The sequence below is a fragment of the Rhea pennata genome, chromosome 1 (genome assembly GCF_028389875.1).
Source record: "Rhea pennata isolate bPtePen1 chromosome 1, bPtePen1.pri, whole genome shotgun sequence".
In the NCBI taxonomy this organism is placed as follows: domain Eukaryota; kingdom Metazoa; phylum Chordata; class Aves; order Rheiformes; family Rheidae; genus Rhea; species Rhea pennata.
The window spans coordinates 62,892,523-62,919,284 of record NC_084663.1 but is presented as its reverse complement, the minus strand read 5'-3'; the positions used below and the strand labels follow the sequence as shown (position 1 = coordinate 62,919,284).

The following is a 26,762-nucleotide window of genomic DNA, read 5'->3' as shown; positions in this document are numbered from 1 at the left end:
CCTCTTATTATTGTAAACTATGGAGGTGAGCCATGCTGAATCACAACACTCCTTCAAGCAGTTCTTCTATGTGCTAAAGAAATTAGTCCTTTCTCATGTAAAGCTTTTCTGTGCTCCTGTTCATCCTATGTCCTGTGTTAAGGTCTTGATAGGTTTGCAAGGAAGTGGGAAACCTGCTGGCTGCTCTGTGATATTCTGAAGTGCAGAGCTGTCTGGAATATTCTGAAGAGTTTGGATCAGTTTACTATTGACCTGTGACTAACACTTAAGCAGTATTTTGTATTTGTATGGTTTGTTAAGTAGCAAGAAGGGGATGAGGATTTGGTTCAGGAAAATGATGAGTGCAAATCAGATTTTCAAGTTTACTTTTTCAATTTTATTGATTTTCCCTTAATTTCGGAGATTGTCCCTTAATTTCATACCTGCAAATGACAGTGTGAATAAACACGCCAAATTGATGAAGCGCCAAAATTTACACAGATGCCCACACAGAAAATGAGGCACAAAGACAACCTCTTTAGCCACCTCTGAAGGGAGAGTGAAACCCTCTGCCTCAAACTGGGTCTGCAGTGGCATGCAGCTGCCCGTTTGGCCCCGGTGCCAGGCTGCTGGGCTCCCCGTGCCGCAGCCATTTGAGTAGGGGTGGGTGAGCAGGCAGCGGGCTCGGCCTCGCTGGGCTCCCTCGGCCTGCGCTGAGCGGGGCAGAAAGCCGCAGCGGCAGCGCACGGGTGCGAAGGCGGGAAACGCCGCGCCAACGGCCGGGGCAAGGGGGCGGGGCCTCACGAGCGGGTCGGTTGGGCAGCGGCGGGGGCGGGGGCGGGAGCGGAGCTGCCCGCACGTAGCCGGGAAGGGGGCGGGGCCGAGGGGGCGCGGCGCGGCGGCGGCGGGGCCGAGGGGGCGGCTCCGGTGGGCGGGGCCGGTGGCGGGCGGGGCGCGGCGCGGCGGGGGCGGGGGCGGGGCCGGGGCGGCCGTTGGCCATGTTGCGCGGCGGGTGCTGCCCTCGCCCGCGCTAGGAACACGGACGGCGCGGGCCGCGCTCGGGGGCGGCGGCGGGCGAGCGAGCGAGCAAGCGGCGGCGGCGGCTGCGGGGGGGCCGCCGCCCCGCCTCCCCGCGGCGCTCCGGCGGCGGCTGGTGCAGGACAATGGAAGAGGCAGCGGCGGCGGCGATAGTAGCGGCGGCGGCGGCAGCGGGGGGGCCCTGCCCGGCGGAGCGGGCGGCGGCGCTGAGCGGGGAGAACGAGGCCGAGAGCCGGCAGGGCCCGACGGAGCGCGGCGGCGAGGCGGCCCCGCTCAACCTGTTGGACACTTGCGGCGTGTGCGGCCAGCCCATCCAGAGCCGGCGGCCCAAGCTGCTGCCCTGCCTCCACTCCGTCTGCCTCCGCTGCCTGCCGCAGCCCGACCGCTACCTCATGCTGCCCCCCGCCGCCATCCCCTCCGCGGCCGCCGGCACCCCCAAGGAGCCGCAGCCGCCGGCGCCCCCCTCCTCGCCGGGCGCCTCGCCCCTGCACTGCACGCCCGGTAAGTGCCTCATCTTCTCCTCTTACCCCTCTCCCCCCTGCTCCCGGCCCCGCGGGGAGCGGATGGTCGCAGGAGCGCGTGTATCGCGACAGGGCGCCGCGGGCGAGGCGCTGTCGCGTTGGGAGTTTGGGGAGCGCCGGCTGTCGTCGGGGCTGCGGTGCGGAGCGCTGCTGGGCCGGGGAGGGGGGGAGGCGGCTGCGCGCCCTGCTCCCCCGGCAGCAATGGGGGCGCTGGGATTTACTAATTCATTTTTAAAACGTGTATATTTATTTATTTTTGAATCTCCCTCTTAAGTCGGGAGGGCGATAACCTGCGCTTCCCTCGGCGTGTGGGTGGAGGGGAGCGGCTGCCGGGCTCCGCCGTGGGGCGCCCTGCCCCTCGCCTGGGGCCGAAGGGATTTCGTTTCCTTCGCCCCCCTTTCCGAGCGAAAGCCCTCGGCAGGGGGATGGTGTGGGGAGCGTGGGACGGAAGCACGTAGCGGTTGCTGGCCAGGAAGCCCGCTGTAGAGTAGTGCTTGGTTTGGGAGGATGGCGCTGCGGAGGTGTCCGAGGGGGAAGCCCTGCAGGTGCCCCGCGGGCGCCCGGCGGAGACGGGCAGGAGCGGGTGGCAACGCTCGGCGCCGTGCCCGTGATCGGCCGCGGCGGCGGCTCTGATAATGCCTTTATTTAAAAGTTGTTCGGCTGTCACGCTGGAAGGGCAACGCCGTGAGGAAGTTTTGGTGAGCAGGCGCTCTGAAACAGTGGCTCGAGTGAACAGATCTGAAAAAGCATCTTGCTATAGGAGACCCGCCCGATAAACTCCTGGGAGCTGAAGTTATTTTTCTGATGATCTTTCCTCGCTGCTTTTGGTCTGCTGAGTCATTTTATTTTGTTAAATGCAAGTTCCTCTTGGGAGAAGGTGCGAACAAGTATCCTCTAGCAGAAATGTGCGAAGAGCCTGGAGTTTTTTAAATGGAAAAGAGGTGTGATGTAAATTGAGATTCTCCGTAGGAATGAATGGATAGTGGTAGTTGTGCTTATTGGGCTCTCTAGTGGGGGCTTAAGTAAATAATCAAGCATGAAGAAAACGCAGCTCCCAGTGTAGTAGATACCAACATTTGTTGGTGACACCAGTAAGTTTTCCTTGAGTGAGTATTGACCATTGTCCTATGAGTATATTTCAGGACTGCTAGATTTGAAGCTTTTCCTGTGCTGTGAGTAGTCCTTCACAGAAGGACCACAACTTGAATATGCAAAAGGTTTACAGTGATGGGTAAAGGAACACCTTCTTGAGAGAAAGGAATCTTTGGGATAATTGGAGAGACAGATTTGCTTGAGAGTATCTGAGATCAGGCCTGGTCATTTTTATTATTAACATGATATGCTGAGCTTCTTAATCTGGATGTCTGTGATAGTAATAGTCAAAGTAGTTCATGTAGCAGTCAAACTGCATAGCCAGAGGTTCCAGAATGGAAAAATTTGTAAGACCCAAATCCAGTACGTTTCAACTTGGTTGACATATGAGATGTTATTGCTCACGGTGAGTCTACGAATAGGAGAATTGAAATCCTGCCTAAGGGGAACTGAAGAGCACAAAGCTTGGTGAATGATAGGATATTTGGAAATGAGATGCTTGGAAATGAGAAAGGGGGCAGAGAAGCAGCTAGCTGCTGCTGTGATGTAGGCTCAGAGATTATATAATCATTTTCTCATGAGTTTTGAGTCATGAAGAGCTCAATTCCCAGATGTCCTATTTAAATATAGCAGAACTAGGGGTCTGTAGTTGGGGTAACAAACAAAATCCATTGTAAGAATCAAAAGGTTAGTGTTGTTCAAAATCTAGTTAAGAGAGGACAAATGATAGAGATCGGAAAAAAATAGGATTACCAATTTACTATTCCTACTTTATTCATTTATCTATATGAGTTAGGACAGTGTGCATGAATAATACAGTGTATATTCTTCCAAGCTGTACAAATTTACAGACAGATCGTGTTTGGTGACATTATTTTTACCCTGTCATCATCTTTTGCTAGTTACTTGCATGTTTCCGTACCCTGTCATCATCTCTTGCTAGTTACTTGCATGTTTCCATGCTACTATTCATCTTCCAAAGGAGGAAGAACTTGTGTGGAACTCGCGCTCTTCTTAACACGTTACTTAGGTCTTTTTCTGTTGCTGTTTTGGTCCCCTTGAAATGACAATGGTTGTATACTAGATAACAAAAACTTAACTTGGTAATCTGCTTTATTTTTCAACTGATATCAAACAGTTGTAAATTCAGTTTCAAATTTAAAAAATAGTGTCACTGTTTAGAACTGATTATACTGTGGGGAAATATGTTCTGATGGGAGGAGTCCCTAAATTCTCAAAAGGTAGAAGGGGGAACAGAATGGTACAAAACTGGTAATGTGCTATGTGAGGTGTTTGAAGAATGAACTGAATGAATATAGATTTAGAAAGTCGCACAGTGAATGCCTCTCGTGATGTAAATTGTAAAATACTGTGACTGAGGAAAACTTAAATAGTAAGAAAGCTATTCATGCTACAAGGAATGCCCTAAGTAAGAGACACAATACAATTATCAACTTGGAAGAGCTCCTGAAAGATAAGTAGGAAGATCGCTTATGGACTTGCACTGAACAGTAACATGATGTGCAAAAATAAGCCTGAAGGAAGATTGGTAGAAGAGAAGAAAGGGAGTCTGCCTTAAACAAAAGACAAGATAGGGTTTGAAAAGCTCTTCAGTGAGCCAGCCTTGAGATGGACTGTTTTGCTGTGTTAATATCCAAATTAGCTGAGAAACAGGTAGCCAAAGAACTGAGTAATTGAGTATAGTCTAGATATGTGGTATTTTATTGATTTGCTTTTTGTCTCCAGTAAACTGTTTCCAAACAGAAACATAATCCTTTGCATTAATAGAATAATGAGTTTTAAGCTTGTCTGCACATTTGAAGTAACTTGGGGACTCTGCTTCTTTAAAGATAATGCCAACTAATAAAGGAATGCCGTTCAAACTTAAGAAATCCCAAATGAGTTATGAATTCTAGTGTTGCTCACTTGAATGCAAAGATCAGCCTGAGTAATGGCAATGACATGTTTCAAGACATAAAAAGGAGATTCCTGTGGTAGGTGTTAATAAGTATTCCTCTTGCAAAGGTTGGCTGATGGGGAGGCCATCTGTGACATGGATATGTTCCATACTGTCACATTCATCCACTTATGAAATAAAATAGTAATTTCTACAGGAAAGAACACTTGGAGAGTTTCTGATCTCTCTACCATTCCTGAAATTTAAGACATTGAATCAGCTGTGTGTGTCTGATTTGAATTCTGATAGCACTGGAGAATGTGCTGCTTCATTTCTGAAGGTCCAGTGGTAACTTATTTCACGTGGTTGGTATTTTTGTTGTTGCATTGCCAAACAACTGGTTGCCAGGCACAGAGCACTCTTAACTGTGGGGAGTGCAGCAAGAGTGGGTCAGTAAATGTGATAGTGGTTAGTGAGCAAGTGTGCAGTACACTACCTGCAGATACTGCTGCTAAACATCTTGGCCAATTTGATGTGTGTTTTTCTTTTGTTTCTCAAATCCCCAATTCTTTTCTATTTGACGTGCAAGTTCTGACTAGAGAGTACAAGAAAATAGTTATTAGAAATCTGCTATTTTTTCAAATTTATGTCGGGTGGTGCTTCAGTGACTGCTTGAGTGGCATCTATACTTAACTAAACAACAGTGTTCATAACAGAGGGAGTATCTGAACCCTGCAGTACTTTTGTGGAGTTTTTAAATATGAAAGAGGGATTTTAAATGTGATGGTCACCATAAAGTTAAAACTGAGATTATATTCCTCTTCAGAATGATTTCTTTTACTTCAAGTTATAAACATGCTTGTTTTTTTCTTTATTGCCAATCTTTACACAGAACAGTAAAAATTTTTGGGCTGGGAACTGCTGTGGGGGAAAACTTCTGAATGGAAATGCATAGCAAAACTATTATGTGTATACTGTGTATGTGTAAACAGTTAATTATGCTAATTAAATCTTATTAATGTCAGTGCTAAAAGTAGTAGAGTTCTTGTTTTTTATCTGTAGACAAGCCTATTTGCAAACAAATCCCTATGAAGTAGTTTGAAGCATGTAATGTTTGGACACTCCCAGGATATAAATTCTTGGGGAGTGTCCAGAGTAACGACTCAAATATGTTCAATACTTGCAGTTAATTAAGGAGTAGATACTTCAGAGTTACCAAGCAAGGATTTCAGTGTTGTTAATGTTTCATATTTCAGCTGATTAATGCCCAGAAATATTTGTTTACCAATATAAGTTGGAGCTCTACATGATATGGAAGAAAGATCTAGCCCTTGTTCTCCCTTCCTCAAGTATGCAGATGGCATCTTTTTTGTTGCTTCCCCACTTGGTCTTTATTCTGATAGCTTTTAAGCTCTTTCATACAGTTATCTGACCTTGGCGTCTGTCATAATCTAGACTTTTTGATGTCATCACTTATTTTGATCTAGAAAATACAGCTTTTGAAATAACTTTCAGTATTCCTATTGTTCTGTATGTAACATTTTCTTTCCCTATTTCTGTTGATTAAGCTTCTTATTTATGCGTCTGAAGGACAAAACAGGCTTGTTCAAACTTCCTTATGGTGATAATCTATTTTCTCTTCTGGGTCTTTCTAGTTTGAGAAAACTTCAGATTTTATGTTTTCCCTACATGTATAGTTATTTCTGCTTTGTCTTAATTATTAATAACTTTGTCATTTGCTTACTTTAAAATGATTTATCTCAATCTTTGGAACTATGAAGAGTCCCTATTTCTGTCTCTGCCTCTCTCTCTCACTCTGGCTCACTCACTCTTGTATGTTTATAAGACCCCAGAAGTTATCAAATAGGGGATGACTTGTGGGAAACTAGTTTCATTTATTTTTTTTTTTAGCAAAGGTGTGAATCATCAGAGGCCAACCTTCTAGCTCTGCTCCAATGCAAAAGCAGCTTACAATGTCTTTGGTAAGCAACTAATAATTTTATTTTAGACTATGGAACTTTCCTGTTAACAACAAATTGTGTATACTTCTCTAAAGATTTCTCAAGTAAGGTGTATATCTAGTTGAAAGTACATTAGGGTATTTAATGTATATGATAAAGGTACCTCTTTAGAAACTTCTTTATCCAAAGAGCAAAGGAAAATAACTTAATGGAGCTTATGTTCATGTAGCGGAGGGAGTGTGTTCTTCCTGAGCTAGCTCGTTCATCAGAAATGTATTGAGGAGCTAGCAGGCCATGCATCAGGCTTTTTAGGTTGGTCTGTTAACTTGAGTGAATTCTACAAAGTGACAGTGTTCACTCAACTTTACCTATTCTGTTAAACGTAAGAAAGAATTTTTGTTGACACTCTTGATTCTGAATGCAGTATTGTAGAAGGAAGCTGCTTTTTTATGCAGGAAAATCTTTATACTAAGGTTGTGTGCATTTGCATTAAAATGTTGTAGATGGAATTTCCACATTATTTAGTGGAATTTCCCAATGATACTAAACTTGAAGTTAATATTTTACTTGCTGTAGTTAATCTAAAAATGAGGGGAAAAACCAAAAAATCATTTAATTTTAAAGAGAGTTTTAAAGTGTTTGTATTTTGGTGTGAATAACTGGCTACTTATGTTAAATCTTTTAGAAGTCTAAATCTTAAGCTTTGGAAATAATGAATTTTTACAATCAGATAGCCAAAAATATGGTATTATTTGTTTTGACTTGCCAACATTAATATGCTGGTCATGCACAGTTCTTCAGGTAAATATGGCCCTGATCCAGCAGAACTGTGAATAATAGCAAACTTGTTATGCTAGAGACTTAGCTACTTGCAATTAATGCCAATAGAAATCAATATATAGACTCCTAGTAACTAATTGTCTGCTAATATAATAAGTGAGATGTGACAGCCCAGCTGGAAGCTCATGTAAATACAGAACAAGGGAGTAAAATAATCAAAAGGTGGTAGCATTTGTGAGGTCGCGGTTGCATGAAAAGTCAGTTCTACATGTGGGCTCTGTTCACCAGGTGTTTCTTTACTCAGTCTGGTTTCATCCAAATTGTGTGGTTTGAAAGAAACTATTATAATTTATTTGAATGAATTGAGAGTTGTTATAGACCACTTGGTTTAGTTTGAGCAAATGACAAAAGTCACTTTTGCCTGCTTCATGATTTATAATGAAAAGAGAACTTTATTCCTGTTGTTCCTTGGAGTAGTTTTCTATTGATGCTTTCTACACAAGGGCACCTGTAAACAGAATATTTGCTTTCTTTTAATTTTTAAATGCATTTATTTCTTCTTATTTAACTTTTAACTGCTATAACAATTTAAAGATACATTTTTTTTTATTTTCAGCTGATTTAAAGATCATATTTTCATAGAAAAATTTCAACGTTATAAATTTACCAGAGTTAGGTAGCTATGGAGTCATTTACTGTTTAAACAATGAATGTGCCACTCAAATATACTTTGGAAACTTCAGTATCATATCTGAACACAAATGTTTACCATCAAAGCATGAGACTGAAGTTAATAATGGACTCTTCTGAGTTGGATATGATGATGACTTCTTTGCAAAGAAGGAACGGTTCTGTGAAGTAACTAGGAAAATTATACTCAGTTAAACAAGGAATGGTCTTGTAAAGCTGGATTTGAAACAAGAGAAGGTCCAGCAAAAAGCTGTTTCTGCTTAGTTTGTACTATTTCTTTGATGTTTCAAATAAATCCTTATTTGAAGCTTTTATGTGGAGAAAAATGATTGTGATCTTGCATGCATTATTAATTATGAGAGAGTGATGCTAAACAAGCTTTTTAGTTATTTTTGAGGTTTCTCAGTGGGATACAGGAAAAAAGACAGTAAGCAACACTCAGTAGTTTTGAATAACATTCATGGATTTTGAATTGATCATTCTTAAAGTGAATTTGGGTCATAGATACATCCTCATTTTAATGAAGAAATCTGCAACTCCAGCACTAAACTTTCCAAAAGCAGGAGTATGTGGACAAGAGAACTGAGCCACTTTTTTTCTGACTGCAGAAAAATTCTTGCTTCTGATTAAAAGTTGCCTGTGGCAACTCTGTTTTTTCCAAGGGGCAATTTCCCCTTTCTAGTTTAGTGTCCCACAAGTGTATACTGCATAATTTGAATAAAATGGAACTGTAGCTGAAATACCCTTTGAGGAAAAAATATTTATCTAATTTGAGAAGTGACTCTGTTTTCATAGTAAGCTGAAAGATCTCTCTGCACTGTACACAGTCAAAAAGAAATGGGACTTTTTTATATGCAAATACTGACTTGGAAAAGCCCTGTGTATTTTCTAGGATATGTATACTTGAGTTCAAATAGTATACAAAGACTTAACAAAAGTTCACTTTGCCAACTTTGATCATTTCTAGGCATCTGTAAGAGAGTCACGACATAGTTAAGTGTGTGTTAAACTAAGACTATGAGATAGTATAAAAGAAGTTCCTATACACTTACAGTGCGTTTGAACTTGCTCTCTATATATACACTGGAATACTTGTAAGAGTGATACTAGTTAAAGGAGGGCCCATTGGCAGTTGTGCAGAGAGTGAGTAGGTGGGAAGAAAGCAGGGCAGAAAGCTGCAGCACACTGCTAAGATTGGAGAATAAGACATCTTAGAGTGGGAGCAAAGTTCTAATTTTAAATGCAAGGTACAGTGCCTTGGTGAAGAGCCCAACAACATCAGGCCCATTACTGGCAATGACAAGTGTGTGAGATTGGCCTGAACAATCAAAGTGCGAATTGATGTACTTACTCTACAACAGAGTCCCTGTTGAAATTAGTAAACTATTTGCTAAAGTAATTTAGGAGTATAAATTACCTGTTCTGATAGTCAGTTGTTTTAAAGAGAAGTGGAAGTAGCTTTAAATAATCTTTGACTTTTGGAAAACTTCTGTGACTTAACTGTTGAAACAACCATTTTCAAGTAAAAGTTAAAATTCATAGGAGTGCCCAAACTGATAAACTGGGCTGGCAGGCAACTGATCAGTCGGCAACTGAGATAAAGACAGTCTGTCTAGCAGACCAGCTTTATTGAGTGAATATAGTGCTGTGCAAAAGTAGTGATATGTAGTCCCTGGTAAGAGGACCTCACTAATATATTGTCTAGACGTCCTGGGAATTTTGGGACCTTGGAGCTGACCTACTAGTCCAGGTTAGATGTAACTCTTTTGGGTGTTTACAGGTACTCAGGTATAGTTTCTGTTTATATTTTTCTTCAAATTTTTGAGACTGGTAATATCTTTGCTTGCTTAACAATTTGTTTTCATCCCTCGATTGTTCTATTCCTTGTCTCCTTTAGTCTTGTTTGGGATGTCTTTCTTCCCACAGCAGCAGCTACTGTCCTCATTTATTTTCTTCTAGGTTCAGCCATAGGTTGCCTAAGGACTCTTGTCCATACCATACTGGACATAAATAGCAGGGGTTTGGTAGCAGGGGCCTGCAGGGATGCCCAGTGTGGGAGGCCATCAACTGCCTTTTACTGATCTCAGTCCTTTCCAAATGACTCTGAAAAGGGCTGAAAACGTCACACACCAAAACTTCAGCCAATCAGAGAAGCATATGATGTCTCTTTTCAAACGTATTTAAGAAAGGGAGGTAGTTGCTCAGGGTAGGAGACGCGGGAGGAGACATGAGGATCCAAGGAAGGAAAGATGTGAGGAGAGACAGGAAGAGATATATGTGAGGACATATGTAAAAGCACACAAAAAGATGTGAGAGGAGGCACAGGACACACAAAAGGTGATATGCAGGAGGAAATGTGAAGACACTTAGAGAAACAAAGTGGAGGAGGCATGTGAAAGGGGACATTGCTGGGGACGCACCTGGAGATGCATTTTTGTAAGGAGGTGCTCCGTGTTGGAGGACGTATGCTTCTGAAGAATTGCAGCCTGTGGATAAGCTGTGCTGGGGCAGGTACACCTGGAAAGAGACTGACCCAGGCAGGAACTGATGTTGGAGCAGGTACATCCCTGCAGAGGCTGCATCCTGGGGGGGAACGTACTGGAGCAGAGCAAAGGAATTAGAAGCCAAGGAGCAGCAGAATAAAAGAATAAGAAGCAGAGTGTGGCAGAAAGAAGCTCCTTCAACGTCCCGTGCTGCCCATCACCTCACTAAAGGGCTTGTGAGGGACTGAGTGCAACATGCACTGAAAACAAGATGAATTGAATCTAGGAAAGGTGGAGGAGAGCTGTTGAGCTGAAATTTAGCCTGTGGAAAGTGGGAAAACCTTTTGTCCTGAGTGTTTAATTGTTTGACATCTTTGTCTGTCAATACCCGTATCAGTAATTATTTAATTTATTGTCAATTAATTTTTTTAAAGCAAAATCCCCTGGGTTGAGATTGTTTTGCATGTGACATGTACCAGCTACAGACTGTTCTCTTTCCATGTCTGGTAGTGAGATGTTACTTTCAGGGTGTAACCCTCCAGATTCCAGTGCTAGTAAATCCTTCTTTGAAATTCCCCCAAAAAACTAAAGTATATAAGTATTCTAAATTAAGTGCTAAAGAAATTATCTTCATGAGCTCTGTTTTAACTTTTCCTCAGTTTCTTCTCTCTACAATAGAGTAGATTGACTCAAATGGATTCAGAGTGCAAACCTTAAATCTTACATTAGTATATATCATCTCAAAAGACACGTACAGGATTCTTTCCTGGGATAAGCATAGGTGCAAGCTGCTTCTCGGGATCTGTGGAGTGGTAGGAGCCCTTACGTAGCAGAGTTTTCATCAGTGACACTGAATTCAGAAGACCTGGGACCCATATAGTTCATAACAACATAGTCTTAGTTGTCTAGTACAGCACTTAGCAAGCAAGCTTGCTCTACACCAGATCCCACCTAAGAGTGTGGTACTAAGTAAAGAAGTGTTCCTGAAACTGATCTTGACAGGTTTCTGCTATCTCTAGTCTTAAATATTACGTTTCAAGCTGTAGAATAGAATAGTTACTCCCTGCTTCATAGCAAAGGGGAAATTCAGTGTCATTAGAAGTCTTCAGATGTTCCTGGGATGGAATGGGTGGGAGGGTCTGTGATCTTCCCACATCTTCTAGTGGTGAAGATTAAACAAAAATATAACATTTAGGCCTTGTACAGGTCACTCTTATGATATAGATAAAGATGACTAATATAGAACAAGAGTTACTCTAACTCCTCAATAAATTAGTGTGTGTTTGTGTATGCTGCTGCAAAAGCGTATGTTTTGCTGATGGTCTTTGGCAGCAAAGAGCTGGTTAAATTACAGATTGGCAGTCTCCTGTTGCCTCTGTCTGCTTAGAAATGGTTTTACAACGAGGGCTGGATACAGCTTGGCCACTGTTTAGAGTAGTTCATCTGTCTTCTAGATTAGTATCACTGCTGTTTGTATGTTTATGCTCTGAACAGAGCCAAAGATTTCTTCTCAAAATTGTTCTAGCAGCTATTTTGGCAAAAAGGAGATGTTCTTATATATGGGCATCCCAGATGTTTTGAACTGACTGTTTTGTTTCATCTAGTTCATCCTTTCTGCAACAGCTTGAACATACTCTGGATTCTTTAAGAAGCTAAATACTAATCCTGCCTCCTTTTAAAGTCCATTTAGCATACCATTATTGTATTCTGTTCCAATCTGATTGCATTTCCCCTTCTTCCTCCCCCCCCATTCCACTGGGATGAGATTAGATTTATCAAGATTTTTCTCTGCTATCTTTACACTGCTTTAAATTCTTGAGAATAGGTGCTGTGAGCTACAGGATGTCTGACTTCAAACCTTTATCAGAGTAGTTGTTATTCTGCTTTGTAATCAAAGGTTTCTTTCATTTGTCATTATGTCAGCCAAGTATGTTGAGAATCAACAGTGTAGTTGAACCCCTGTGAGTATTCTTTTTTTTAAAAAAAAAATGGAATAAAGCTACATTCCTAGTTCATTCTCAAAGTGGTAGTAGAAGCAAGTGTCATGTTTTCAGGGCCTTATTATCTAAACTAATACAGGATTGATCCTTTCCTTCAGTATGGCGCAAGAAGGTGGGAACAGGTCAGGTGAACCTGACCTGTTGGCCTGTGTTGGTAAGACGACTCATTTCCCTCAGCTCTCTTGTTAGTGTTGTGTGTGCTGTGCTGTGGAAGCCACTTGAGAGGAGCTCTTTGGTTTTGGGAAGATGAAGGGAAGTACATGAAGACTAGATTCTCTTAGCAGATATTGGCAGATGTGAATATCCATGGGGACTGGTCAAGGTTCACTGTTCACTTTTTCTACTGGAGATTACAGGAAGAGATGCGTTGGTCAAACATCAGCACATGTGTAATGGGAACACAAATAGTATCACTGCTGCCTGTGTAGCTTGTTGGTTTGTGAGAACTGTAGGGCAGTTATCTGAAACCATTGTAGTTCTTCTTTTATTGATAATAGGTGATTTAAGTTAAAGAATATATAGCAATTGCTGTTTTTATAGTAGATATAAATACTAATCTGTGGATCTCTTCTAATATGTAGATTACTCTGCAGTTCAGTTGCCTTTTATTGCAAGCTTTTAAACTCTACAAACAAATAAGTCTTGAATAAAGTTGATCTAGGTTTCTGTACCTGTTCAGCAAATAAGTTTCACAGTTTGCTTGAGATATGACAATAACGTATGTAAACTAGGAAGCTTCTAGTAGCTTCTTCATTGACTTGCATTGGCTACAGATACTTTTTAATCAGTCCTGTCTCAAGCTGTGTAAGATTCTTTCTAAGTGTAAATGAAGCCAATATGTTAGTGCTAGAATTTGAAGTAATACAGGGGATTAGCTTTTGATTCTTAAAATTAATGTCTGGAAGGGGTTCCTTCTCATGCATACAAATTGAAAATTGCTTTTATTTTCTCTTTTGTTTCCCAAGGAAATATTTTGCAAAAATCCTTAGCATTGCTGCAGTTCAGCATTGCTGAAGAATAACCTGGGGGAAATTGCTGCTTGACAGAATTAGGAAGATGGTAGTGTTCAGTAAACTGTACCAGGGCTGTTGTACAGTTTAGTGGTATCCTTAAATTTGTAATACTTGGCTCTCAGATATTACAGCTCTATATTTACAACAGCTGAAGAACCTGTATATTGATTCTCCAGAATCCTAGAGTCTCCACAGTGTTCTTGCTTGCTTATTTCTTTTTACTAGCCATTTCTGACCTTTTAGAAAAAGCCTTACTATTGCAATTATTTTGTTACATTCAATTAGCCTTTATTTTTTTGAGTATCACAGATATCTGCCTCCAGTCTGCAGCAGAGGCCACAAAAATAACTTGTTCCAATTGATTGTACCTGAAACAAAAAGAAAGTGAGAGCAGTTACTTTTCAGTGGTGTCTGCTTCTCTAGTTATTCCAAAAGCTTTCACAGTTAGTGACATAATAGATGCAACCTTAACTTGTGCCAAAACCTCATTTGCAATGGCTTTTATTCCTATTATAATCTCTTCTTACTCTGACTTATTGGTAGAAGACTGGTCTGAAATACAGTGGTAGCACCAACTCTTAGGAAACCTAGGTACTGTTTTGTAAAGCATACATACCAAAACCCACCATTTCTTTCCTTGCAAACAGCCAAGATAGTGTTCAGGCTTAGTTTTTCTTTGATGCTCTTGGAAATGAGGATGGTGTATTGTTACTCTTTCCCATTTCCCTGTGTGCTCAGGTCCTGGCCAAAAGTGTAGAGACTTGTTCCCTCTTCTGCCCAGGCACCTTGGGCTAGAGACTTGTATTAGGAAAAGTCCCTCTCACTTAAAGAAGTCTGTATTTAAATTTTCCTGGAAGGTTTCAAACTGGAAAAGCAGATATGCCAATATTAGAAAATGGAAAAGTGACAGAGCAAGTGAGGAGGAACCTCGACATCCATGTTTTGAAGCTGTTTCCACAAATTAGCTAGTTTCTTGACCAGAGTTGTTTCTCAACAACATTTGAAATGTTCTTTTCTCAAATATTATTGTGTAGAACTGTAATTTACTAATGGAGAAAGCAAGATCTTTTCTACAATCCCACTTGAAACCACAGATGATTATCTATCTAAAATAACAATGACTGTTCCTAGATGGAAGCTTATTTTTTGGCATTGCCTGTTGGCTGAAGAAATCTGTCTTTGCCTATGTGGGAAGACAACTAGTTCACATACAAGCCTAAGCTGTTGATGAGCAGTCAGAAGCATGAATGAAAGCAGCAGCCCTGCACTGAGTGCCAGGACTCCTTGTACAGTGTGCAGAGGAGGCTGAGCAGTTGGGAGTGGGATGCCTAAACTGAGGAGTTTAGCCAGTGTGAAGTGTGGAAGACACCCTCTGGTTGTGGTGCCCACCCTGTCTGTCAGAAAGACTCTGACTTGCAATCAATGGCACACAACCCTATCCTGACACTAGGTGCCAGAGTGCTTTCTTTAAACAAAGAAGCCCTGCTACGTTAAAACAAATGTGCCTTTCCATATCAGATTAGGCTGTATGACTCCTCTTAGACATTTGGTAAGAAAGAAGGTAGTTTTTTCAGGAGTGCACTCTAACCACCACATTGACTGTAGGCACTGCTGATGAGAAGGCTCTGCTTCCCCCAGGAGTGGTTCCCTCTTGCAGAGCAGCAGTGATGGCTCCACTGCAATGCTCTGCAGACCTGTGAATGCTTGCTGTAGTGACTTTTTTGGTTTTCAGCATGTGGGCCCATGTCATGATCTGGGCCTTTGCAAACATCAGTATTTTAAAGATGGATCAAGTCTGAAGTTTTGAAAATTTGCCATGTAAAATTTCCAGGGTTTTTGGTCTCTTCTGTATAAGAGCGGAAAAGTTGACTCCCTTTGAAACCAGCCAGAGAGCTGCAGTGCTGGCAAAACTACTACTGGTAAATATTTTGCCCAGAGTATAAAAGAAAGACTGGAAGGCATTACCTTGGTTCTTTGAACTTTATTATGAGTAATAGCACATAAACAGCAGTTTGTGGCATGTAATCCCTTCTCTAATTTGCCAATCTCTGCTTTTTTGGTCTCCACTTCTCATTATTTATTCTGCAAACCAAGGTCAGGCTGTTCCAAAGCCTTGGTTTTCTACTATTAGGAAATGTTTCTCTGATTTTTCATCCGAACTTGAGCAGAGGGCTGTGAAGTAACACAGTTACTTTACAGTGCTCTGCTCACAGGCAGATTTTGACCTTGATATGTTCAATGGAAGTTGCTGTACAGAATATCAGCTTCTGGTTTTGTTAGATTAGCCAAGTCAAGCTCTATTGGCTGCCTCTCATATCAAACTTTCTGTACTATTTTTATAGATTTATCTGTCTTTACCATCACTGCCAGTGCTTTACAGTATGTCCTGGGATCATGTTTACGTATTTTGTGGCTGGCTGGACAAAAGAAGCAGCCTTATGTTTAATTATGGCAGCTTCGATACACAATGCTTTCATTTGAGAAACTATTAGAATAATATGTAACACCTTTGCTTACAGAACTGTAGCAGTTTAATAGCTACACCAGAGTACGGTATTGATCAACTAACCATTCACAGAGCCTACTGCCTAGGTATTACCAGGTCATTGACTCTTCTAGGAGATACTGTCTTGCTTCAGTTATTTTGGCTTTCATGTGTATATACTTGCTACTTTTTGTACAATTTTTTTTAATTGGTGATGGTTCTTATGTTGGCCATGCAGCTGTTGTCTTAATCATGTTTTTTGGTTTATTTCCACAATGGTTCAGTAGTTACTTATTTCAGGAACTATGTCCTAATTACTAATCAAAAATTTTTCAGCTATCTGGGACATAATCATCCTGCATTTTCTTTTTTTTTTCAGAGCATGTAAAATTCAATTATAATGGGTAGTGCATAAAGTCCTGCCACTGTCATACAAGCCTAAGAATACATGTAATATCAAAGAATTGTGTTGTAATATCAAAGAACGTAATATCAAAGAACATGTTCACTTTGTTATAAGTACTTTTAAAAGCAACAGTATGATTTCTTTTTTTTTTTTTTTTTTTTTTTTAGATTTGGCTAATAATAGCACAGTTCAGAATGCATTTCAATTCACCTGACCCTTATAATTTGTTACTCAGCAAAGTTTTCCTGTAGTTGTTGATTCCTCATAGTTGTTGTAACTTCAGCAGACTTTCCTTTTGATCAGGCAATTCACACAAGTCATCTCATCTGTTTTGAACTCATAGTTCACAGTTCATAACCAATTCATTTTAGTCCCCAACTACTTTTTCTGTCATTAGCAAAATTTCACAGTTCTTTTCTGGTTCTCAAAGACATCCATTCTTCCTGTAATAATATTCTAATTGATCTTTGTATTGACAAGGTCTTGTTACTTTACCATTAGAAAATTTCTTAGCTGTGTTATCACTCTTTGTGTCAGAATTGATAATGAATATATTGGGAGAAGCTGGTCACCAGGCCTGTCTCTGAGGATTTTCTGTAGTACCATCTAGCCTGAGCATGTGGTCCCATAGCTGTTTTAAGTCTATTCAGATCTGAGCTTCTGCAGCCCAGCTTTTTCTTGTCGTAAGTCACAAATTTTTGTTCTCACCTCTTCTGTGCTGACAGTAAACTGGTAAAGGGAGTTGAACTAACTAGAAAGTAACATTTCATGAAACAGTGTTTGCCTTGGTTTTCAATTGTCTTAGCATCCTGAACAAGTTTATTGTATACAGCCTCTGCTGCTGGTAGAAGACAGGGAAGGTATGGCAGGGAGGAGGTAGGGAAACATGAGTAAACAGCTGCTGCAGATTTGATATTTTTTATATTGTCGTCACTTTATACTGCCCATCACTGTCTCCTTTAATTTTGCCTTTACTTTAGTCATACTTTCAAGTATTCATCCGCATATTCAAATTTTCTGGTGCTACCTGGGAAAAATATTAATTTAGCTATACTGTATATCATTCTATATAGAAAATCCATAATTGGATTAATTGGATTAGTCTAGTTTATTCAACCCTCTCCTCCCCTGAATGTAAATACTGTATGTTCTGTCCTTAATATAGCACTATATGATTTGATGGACTTTTCAAAACTTTTCCTAATAAACAGCTTCTTATTTATATCAGCTCTCCTGACTTTGTTCCCAGGGTAAATACCTGAAGATGTGTCCTATCCTGGTTTCAGTATCCTAAAATTTATAGTTTAATATGGAAGTCTTATAAAGACACTTTTGCTGCATAATACACATTTCTTGTCTGTTTGGCTCTTTTCTTATTTACCTAGCTGAAGAGCATTTTGCTATTTTTTTCTTAATCCAATTTATAATTTATGAGAGGAAATTAATTTTAAGTAATTCTCACACAGAGTTGTGCTTCTTGATCTGTATGATGTGAGTTGCTTTTTTTTAAGCTCATTTAGTTTCTTTAATCACTTCTATCCTCTCCATTTTTCACAGGCTGTCTATTTTCAGTATCTTGTTCTAGTGGATCTCCCTTTAGTTAGGTGTATCTTTGTCTAAAATTGTCAATGAATCAAAAACAGAGAATGATTTCTTTGTTGGATAACTATCACAGTCTATATTTATTTGACCTCACTCTTTATCTGTGAAACTACCATTCAGTAATTACTTGGTTACAGATAGAGAAAAAGGTATTTGTTAGTGGTCTCTATTCATGTACAGTCTCACCATGAAGGACAATACTAGACTCAAACATGGAGATCTACCTTCTCTTCCTTTCCAAAATGCTTTCAGTCCAAATTGTCTTAAAAATCTAGTCTCATATTTCTTTAACTTTGTATTGTGATAAAATGCACACGCTTAAAATGCTGCGTTATCTCATCATTTCTTCATAAGCTTTTTCTTTCCTAAAGCTTGACACCTCACCTCTAAACATGACATCCCAAAGAGGAGTTGCTGGATGTCATTCTGGTTCTGGGATAAGTATCTGAAAAATATCATTGGTATTATTAGGTACAGGTTATTTCTAATAGGTTACACATTCTTTTTCTTTTTGCATACTCCTGCTAGCAACTTTCTGAAGAGCCTTTGAAGTTCCTGTGTATATTTTTTTTTAATGCCTGCATTCCAGATTTTTTTAAAATACCTCTATTAGAGAAGCATTTAATATTTCTTATTCTCAGCCAAGAATTCAGAATCTTTACTTACAAAAAAAATCCCTGGTAGAGAGAACTTGCAGAATTCTCTGAAGAACACGTGACTCTTCTGTGATACTTACTTCTGATATAACTTTTTAAAAATTATACTCAGTTAGTACTTCAGCTGCTAGAACCTTCCCCACAGAAATGAGGCACAGGCCTTTTGTTTTCAGCTAGAACTGTTCCCCAGTTTGGTTTAACACCTGATCGCTCTACTGGCTGTGTTAGCAAAACTGAGGTACAATGCTGTGGTGAAAGAAAAGAACAAGCAGAAGAGGTTTGCAGACTCACCATAAGATTATTACTGTTGCCACTAGCTATTCTTTAAAACCTAATCAAAATATTAGGCTACTGTTAACCCTGCACAGCAAATTCATGCCAGGGTCAGAGAATGTGAAATGACAGTTCTAAGATTATGAATGAATATACTCATTTATTATGCGTTGATATGACCGTAATGTTCAGGATTTTCTATAGTTCAAGTGTGTGAAGTATTTACTGTCATGTCTCTGCTTTGTTATTAGTGTATTTTCCAAAATTGTATTGTGTACTTTAAGATTCATTTTGCTTATCCTCAGATGCCTACAAAATAGGCCTCTACAAATAAGCTAGTTGTCTTAGACTATTCTATAGTTAGTGGAGAGACATGGATACTTTTAAGGTATGATTCATCTGACCAAGTGTAGACATCTACTTTTAGGATGAGATGACTCATGACCTAACTATATTATCTAGGTCTGCATTGACTATGAAGAGAACTTAGCATAAATCAACATTTAGACACATTAATCTCACCCAAAGTGTTAAAAATTTGGCAACACTACAGAGAAACTGAATTCCTCTTTCAAGTGCAAAATTTAACTTTTACTTTTTGGAGTACCTTTGTATAGTAGATCAGTATTATTTCTGTGCAGCCATGAAGAGTTATTTCATACATGCAAAAGATCTGCTTATGGTATTTAAGCTTTAATATGAACAGGTTTTGAGTATTGGAAGTAGTCTGAATAGACTAGATCTGAAAATCTTGGGATTGTTCTGCTCTAATAAATAAAACAGTTTAATTTTCTATTCTACTCCATTAGTACTTTCTTGCAGAGCAGCACTCAGATCTATTTGATGGAAAGTGCTGGAAGAAAGAAGCATCTTTTTATTATTGACTATACTCACCAGAATGATAAGCACTTTGTAAAATACTGTTTGTTCCTCTTCTATCTCTGCCTATGCCAGCAGCAAGTTTTTTTTTAAGAAAAGGGATCTTGAAATCACTATAATATTTGCATGCTAATCATGAAAGTTTTTACTATTGTACAATAGCCATAAATTCATCACAAATTAAAAGTGTACCTTTACAAATATTCAAAGATTATTGATAAATACACATTAAAACTATCTTTCTCGCTGGTTGGGATTTAAGACACTGTACTTGTGCAGCGAACATACTATTACCATGTTGCTGAAGAATATACTAAAGAGATGCTAATTAGCATAAATCCTAGTTCTTTGTATCACCCTATCTTCTCTTTTACTTCCCTCATCCAAAAAAAAAAAAAAAAAAAAAAAAAAAAACCTAAACCCTAAACATTTTTTTTTGAGATATTTTTCAAGGAAATGAACAGAGGTATTGATGACTTCTCAATTGTACAGTTATCCATATCCATATCCACATAGCAGAATACAGCTAGATGCAGCAAACACTGCAATTAACAAGTTGATGGCTCTGGACACTGATACTAAGGTGATCCTAACCAAGCTTTCTTTTAGAACTGCAGACTGTACTTTTTTTCAGGGGTTCTGTGTAAGAGAATTTGTGTGCCTCTCAGTTGTATTTTCAACCAGACATTTGAAATCACCTGCAGAAGCTCTAACAGCAAAGGTAGACAAATGGGCTGAGATTCAGGTTACCAAGCTGGAGCACCTTGTGCCATTTTAGACTTTCTACACTCTGATATTCAAAAAAGGGCTGGCAGATGTCCTGAAGAATTCAGAGGAGACTTGCTTTCTTTTGGAATAGTAACTGGAAGCCAGGCAGGATATCCTCCTCAAATGATACATCCTTTAGGCATCTGAATTGTTCCCCTGAGGTAAGTGGCTTAAAAAAGGAGGGCCAAGAGGCTGGTCTTCAGAGTCCTGATAGATCTCAGTTCTGGTTATGCAGCAGGGGCCATCTTGAAAATGAGAAGAGACAAAGAGGAAGATTATGAGGGGGGAAATGGAGGAAGTGGCTGAAGCAATAATGAAGAGTGTCATGTGCTGGAACATAATTTTCATCTTTTCTCACAGGATTGAAAAGAACCAACTCCTTCAATGTGTCCCAGAAAGGCTGTATTTTTTTGTTTGTTTGGGTTGGGTGTTTTGGGTTTTTTGGATGTTGCTGCCCAAATGATAAATCTATTTATATTTACTTTTGTATAACTATAATTTCTGATAATATATGCACAGTACTGCAATCGTTAATCTGTCAACTAGTTGTAGGAGATCAGAATTCTGGATGAAGACCAGAGTATAAAATTTATTGCCAAAAAGAAGTGACTACTAGTCATGCTCAGAGCTTCAATGAGAAATCCATCTCCTCATCAGTTCTTGGCAATGGTATATGTTTACCTCAGTGCTGCTCTTTTTTAAATACTAATAACATGCCTGCATCTTGCTTTTGAGGGAGAAAGATATTAATTTTTGCTCAAGAAGCACGTGGATACAATGGACTTTAGCAGCATTGATGGGAATTTAGACTATCTGCCAAATAGTATTTCAGTAGAATGTACATATCTAGGCAGTACTAAACCCACTTTCAAAATGTTAGCAGCTTGAAAAATAAAATACTATGTTCAGAGAAAACAATGCAAGAATGTCACTGAGTTGTAAAAATCCTTGCATACAACTTCATCGCATGTGCTTGAATTCATTCCATATCTTCTAAATATAAGCTGGAAATACTTGACAATTTCAGGACTTGAAAGAATGTATTTAAATTTTGATGAAAGAAATACTCATCACATTCAGCTATGACAATTGGCATAATTGTTGGCAGCTTCTACATCACCATTTAAGCATGCTCACTGCAAGGGAATGAGGTGGTTTTATATTCATCATCTTGCACTTACACAGTGTCTATACCACAATGGTAATATTTTCCTTTGTAATTATTATGACACTTCTTATAATGGTGTGGTCAAAGGAAATACATTGGACCATCTTGGATGTGGACAGTAAAGTCTCCTTTCAGAATTTCTTAAGGTATTCAGAAAATGGTCTGATAGCCAGCCCTTGTATATTATATAGTTTGACAAAGTCTAGTGTGTGATATCTGTAACGTTCAAAGATTGGGCATGCAGGGCGAAAACAATGAACCGTTTGACAGAGCAGCTGAAATATTTTAATCCAGCTCTGCAGTGCTTTCCAAGAAAGTCAATGCACTGCAGCATAAAAACTGGCCTGTAACACTCTGTCAGAGGGGGGGATTATAGCTTTGTCTTCATCTATCTGTCATCTGTTTACATTTTAAAGGGTGATATATTGAGTATTCAGACTTTAATAAACGTATTCACTAGATTTGTGGTGGTTTTGAGTGTTTGTGTTCTGGCGGTAAGTGGCAGCTTCCTCTTGAGATGGGTTTGCTTGTTGGTTTAACCTAGCTCAACTCTGCTCGCAGCAGCAGGCTGTCACAACTAAATGGAAGCAGTTTTTTCTGGAACAAACTGGTTTGAAGAAAGTTGCCAATTTTGCAGCACCAGCATTGGCTTAATGAGAAACAAGAGGAAAGCAGTAATTACTTTTAAAATTTATTCAGACGTGTTATTGCACATAATATCCTCTCTTGAATTAAGTCTTTCAAATGTTTGTTTTTCATAGAAAAAACATGACCTGTGTAAATATAACCAGTTTACCCTCAACCCCATGCATTTTTAATGAAAAGCCTTGCAGATATTAATGGTGTGTATATACACGATGAGAGAGAAAAGGATTCTGTAGGTTATAATTGAATTGTCCTAATTTTCTGTGTAGTTATGCTATAAATCGTGTAGCTGGTATTGTCTTCAGTCTCTAAAATACTATCTGTTACTGTTAACTAGCCTGTCCATTTTTTAAAATCTTAGATGTGTATGGGACTCACTCTTAGTATTTTTCTGTTCTGAAATCTTGACAGTTAAAATTTCAAACCAGGCTTTTCTAAAACTGAAGGGAAAAAATTGCCCTAGTAAGCTTTGCAAATCTAATTAATTTATTCTGTAATGGCTATGTCATTTTAGGGAAAATTAATTACCAATTGCTTCCAAGTGCTATATTTAAAGGGAATCGTCTCTCATAAGAGGTAATATTTTTTGGATTGATTTGTAGTGAAGAAAGGCAACTGCTAAGCCCCCCTATTTAGTACAACGCCATGCATCTACAAACAAAAATACCCCTTGGATTTAAAGATGGCTATCCAGTGGCATTAGTAATGTGGCTCTGAAACTTTTTTGTTAGCAATGAAGATCCAAAGGAGCTGAAACTGGGACAGACCAGACCAGCTTCCTCCTGTTGTCTCTGAATGCTTCAGTGGTCCCAGGAAGTTGGGAACCAAGTTGGGAATCATACAGCATGCGCCTGAAACCCATTCAGCTGAAAGGCTTGAGGTGGCATGAAAGTAGATGCAGGGTATAACTTCTGAAGAAGGCTGTGTCACAATTTCCTTTGTGTCTAAAACGTAGCCTGGCCTTCCTTGAAGAGGCATATGCATGCGCATCTGTAGTGCGGGAGCCTGTGGACATGTTACAGTGGAAACTTAGCTCTTCCCTCCTCCCCCCACCTTTGAATCCACATCAGATTCACTGACCTACTTCACTACATGGCAGCATAAGTCTTTGTATCCACACAGGAAGGGTGGCTATAGGGGAAAAATGAATGGATGGGGAACCAGCATTCATAATGTTATTGGCAAAGGGATGTCCAGACCTGATTCAAGCAGAGGCAAAATGTAAGGTTCCCCAATAACGTTTTAGCAGCATACTCCATTTTTTATTTATATAAAGAGTAATCTTCTCTGCCTCTCTGCTGCTTGCCGCGTGCTCTTGATCCAGCTCACTATGCAGCTACATGAATGCCTATCCTTGCAGAGGAACTAGGTGAAAATATGTAACCTTATCACTTAATGTTGCCTTATCATCGTCACAGTAATTATGATGCTGATTATGGAACTCCTCTCCAGTGAAACAATAAATTTTTCTTTTCGCTTGCCTGATCACTCCACAAATACTTGCGTGAATAGGATAATTTGGCAAAAATAAACACTGACACTTGAACTTAATTCCTCTGAGCAAGAATAAACAGGAATATATACTTTTAAAATCTTTCTTTCTTCAATGATTTCATGGTAAACACTAACATTATATATTGACACATTGAAAATACCATTATTACTTCTCAAAGCTTAAAGAACTGCAAACCCAGTGTTGGCTCTGTTTTAGATTCTCCCTTAACTTTCATCAGTGTACAAAGACAGGATGAGTAACACTCTCCAAGTTGTTCTTTTTTTCTGGATAGCCAGTAGATTTTGTTTGTTTTGTATTTTTGAATAAAGATAAAAAGTGAAAACCAGTTATTAAGAGAGAGCAAACTGCAAATCTTATTAGGTTTCTTGAATTTGAAAACTAAAGCCTATGTAAAGTGGAGATGTGTTCAGTGAAAAGCATTTAAATGCCTTTTATCTTAACCTTTGCAGTTCTACCCAGTGGAGACTTCAGAGTGCTCACCACAAAAAGTGAAGCAGTGGATTGCAGTCTGTGTGGTCAGTACAGATAATGAGTAGGACCACAAAACATGTTTCTTATTATCGCTAGAGGAAATGATGTTATGTAGGAGTAAATTTTCTTATTTGAAAGAAAAAGCGGTGAATCAGGTGGCAACAGACTGAAGTTTGACAAAAGGTTGAGAATAGGTTGACAGTAGGGTTGAAGCAAATGGGCAGTCAGGGCAGGATTGTCTTTTTTATTGAAGTCCAGTCAAAAATGGAAGTTTTCTGTCTGAAGGTACCTGGTTTCATAACCTCTGTAGCTGCTCTGATGTGCTAGAGTCTCCTCTGGTTGGATCATCTTTGGTGTTTGTTTCCTTAAAAATGTGAGCAGTAGATGGTGGTGGTGACACTAATTAAGACAATATTAGGAAGGTGTGAGGTCATCCTTGCAAAAATTTTTTTCCTCTAGGGGAGTAATAGGAAAAGTAGCTTGATCTCAGCTTGTTTCCTCTTCTAAGTAATACTATGTATTCCTTCTGTCTCTAAAATGTGGTGCAACATCAGGAATTAAAGGAAGTGACATTCAAAATACCAAGTGGCAACTTTTATTTCTGTCAATTTGTTATCTTTACATGTTTTCTGGTAGAGAGCATTTAAGAGGGAAAGTTACTTTTTTGAAGAGATGTAGTCTCCTTCTCTGGAGATCTTCAAGGCCCGCCTGGCTGCAACCCTGTCTAATGTGCTCTAGGTGACCCTGCTGAGTGGGGAGGTTGGACCTGATGATCTCCAGAGGTTCCTTCCAACCTTACTGATTCTGTGATTCTATGATTTATTCTTGGAAGCCTCCTAACTATATGATTCAATTTACCTGCCAGTATCTCAAAGCTCAATTCTTCAGAATAGATTTGGTCAAGGATGAGTTGAGCATTAGAGCTGTCGCATATAATTTCAGAGTCCCTCCCTCACCATTTAATCAGACTGGCAAAATTTCAGATTAGCTGAACTGTTAAACTGATTCTGGTGCCATTTTTGATGCCTCTGCATGAAAATTGCTGTAACAATTCTTATTTTTTTAAAAAAGGTTTTGTACTCAATTTTCATGGATTTCATAATATACCTGAATAATATGTACTTGGTATAGTAACTACCAATTGCAGAAATAATTTTTAGATTAGTGAGATTTTATGATATTAATGTATTAATCATGTTTTGTACTGCAACTTTGGGTTTTTTCCTTTTTTCCTCCTTAATTCTTTTTATGGAAATTGGTGGATGTTTTTATGGGGGATAAACACCAAAATAGTTTGGGAGTTTTTCTTCCTTTAAAGTAGCAACGTAGTTCTTGTTTTGATAGCACAGTATGCTTCCCCCATAGTTTCAATAGAGGATGATTTATTTTCCTCAGCTGTTAATGTGAGAAAAATCAACTCAGTGGCTTTTATTTTGCTATTAAGAATTTGAATATTCTTGAGCAGACCATGGTACAATAGCTATGGTTCTCAGCCATGAAGACATTGAAGTAAATTGTGGCACAGGTCAGGAAGCAAACATCTTGAAATTAAAGGAGGGAAGTGTTGGTAATAAAATTAAGGCATGATTAGAAAGCTATTGCACAATTGCTTCCAAATCTTAATGCAAAAAAAAAAAAAAAAGGTTTGATTTATCGTAGCACTGCAAAAGAGTCTTGTAGAGAGACTTGATGGAGGAAATGTTAATTATTTCAGAGGTTAATTTAGGATTTGCATTCTGGGCATGCTTAAGGAGCAGTTTAAAATGTAATTAAATTTTTATGGGGGAAAGTATACCGATGAGCCTTAAAAGCAGGTACACACATGGAATGTAATAAGATGCCAAGACTATATTATATAAAATTTACTTTTTTATTTTATTAATTCTTCATGTATGTAGTTGTAAATATTTGCTGAAATGCAAACAGGAAAATTTTCAGAAAAAAAATTGTCCTTTTTGTTGTTCAAGAAAGTTAGGGTCAATTGCTTGCTACAGTACCTGTTGGTTCCTTAGCAAAAGGCTTGCATTTGCGCAACCATGTTTGCATCAGTCATCTAACTTAACACTTTTAACTGTTCAAATCAAACTGACTGGTTTCCATTAAAAAAAAAAAAGAACACTCCTATCAGTAGGCTGACGAGAATGGTAATATTTGAAGTGTGCAGTGTCCTGTGTTGCTACAACAGGATCTAGAAGAGAATGTTTGTGAAAGTTGGATAAGAACAAGTTTTCAAAGCATCCCTATGATTACCTCATCAAACCAACACCAAATACACAATATATATTATAAATAATATACTTTGAGATACTAAAAATTTATTTAAACTTTCAAATCATGAATATGCTGTCATTCATTGTACACTATTTCCATTTTTTATTGCTGATATGAAAAGATTTACAGTTGTGTTTCAGCAAGCATCGATTTGAATTTTACTGCTAC

The 26,762-nt window shown here is 39.3% G+C and overlaps 1 protein-coding gene across 3 annotated transcripts in view; it reads left to right on the top strand.

Moving 5' to 3' along the window:
- Positions 1 to 1,142: 1,142 nt before the first annotated feature.
- TRIM24 (tripartite motif containing 24) overlaps positions 1,143 to 26,762 on the top strand; it is a 61,668-nt gene continuing 36,048 nt past the window's right edge. For all 3 annotated transcript variants that reach the window (XM_062569747.1, XM_062569738.1, XM_062569757.1), the window contains exon 1: positions 1,143 to 1,518. In XM_062569747.1, coding sequence (XP_062425731.1) covers positions 1,143 to 1,518 — 376 coding nt within the window. The remainder of the gene's footprint in view (positions 1,519 to 26,762) is intronic.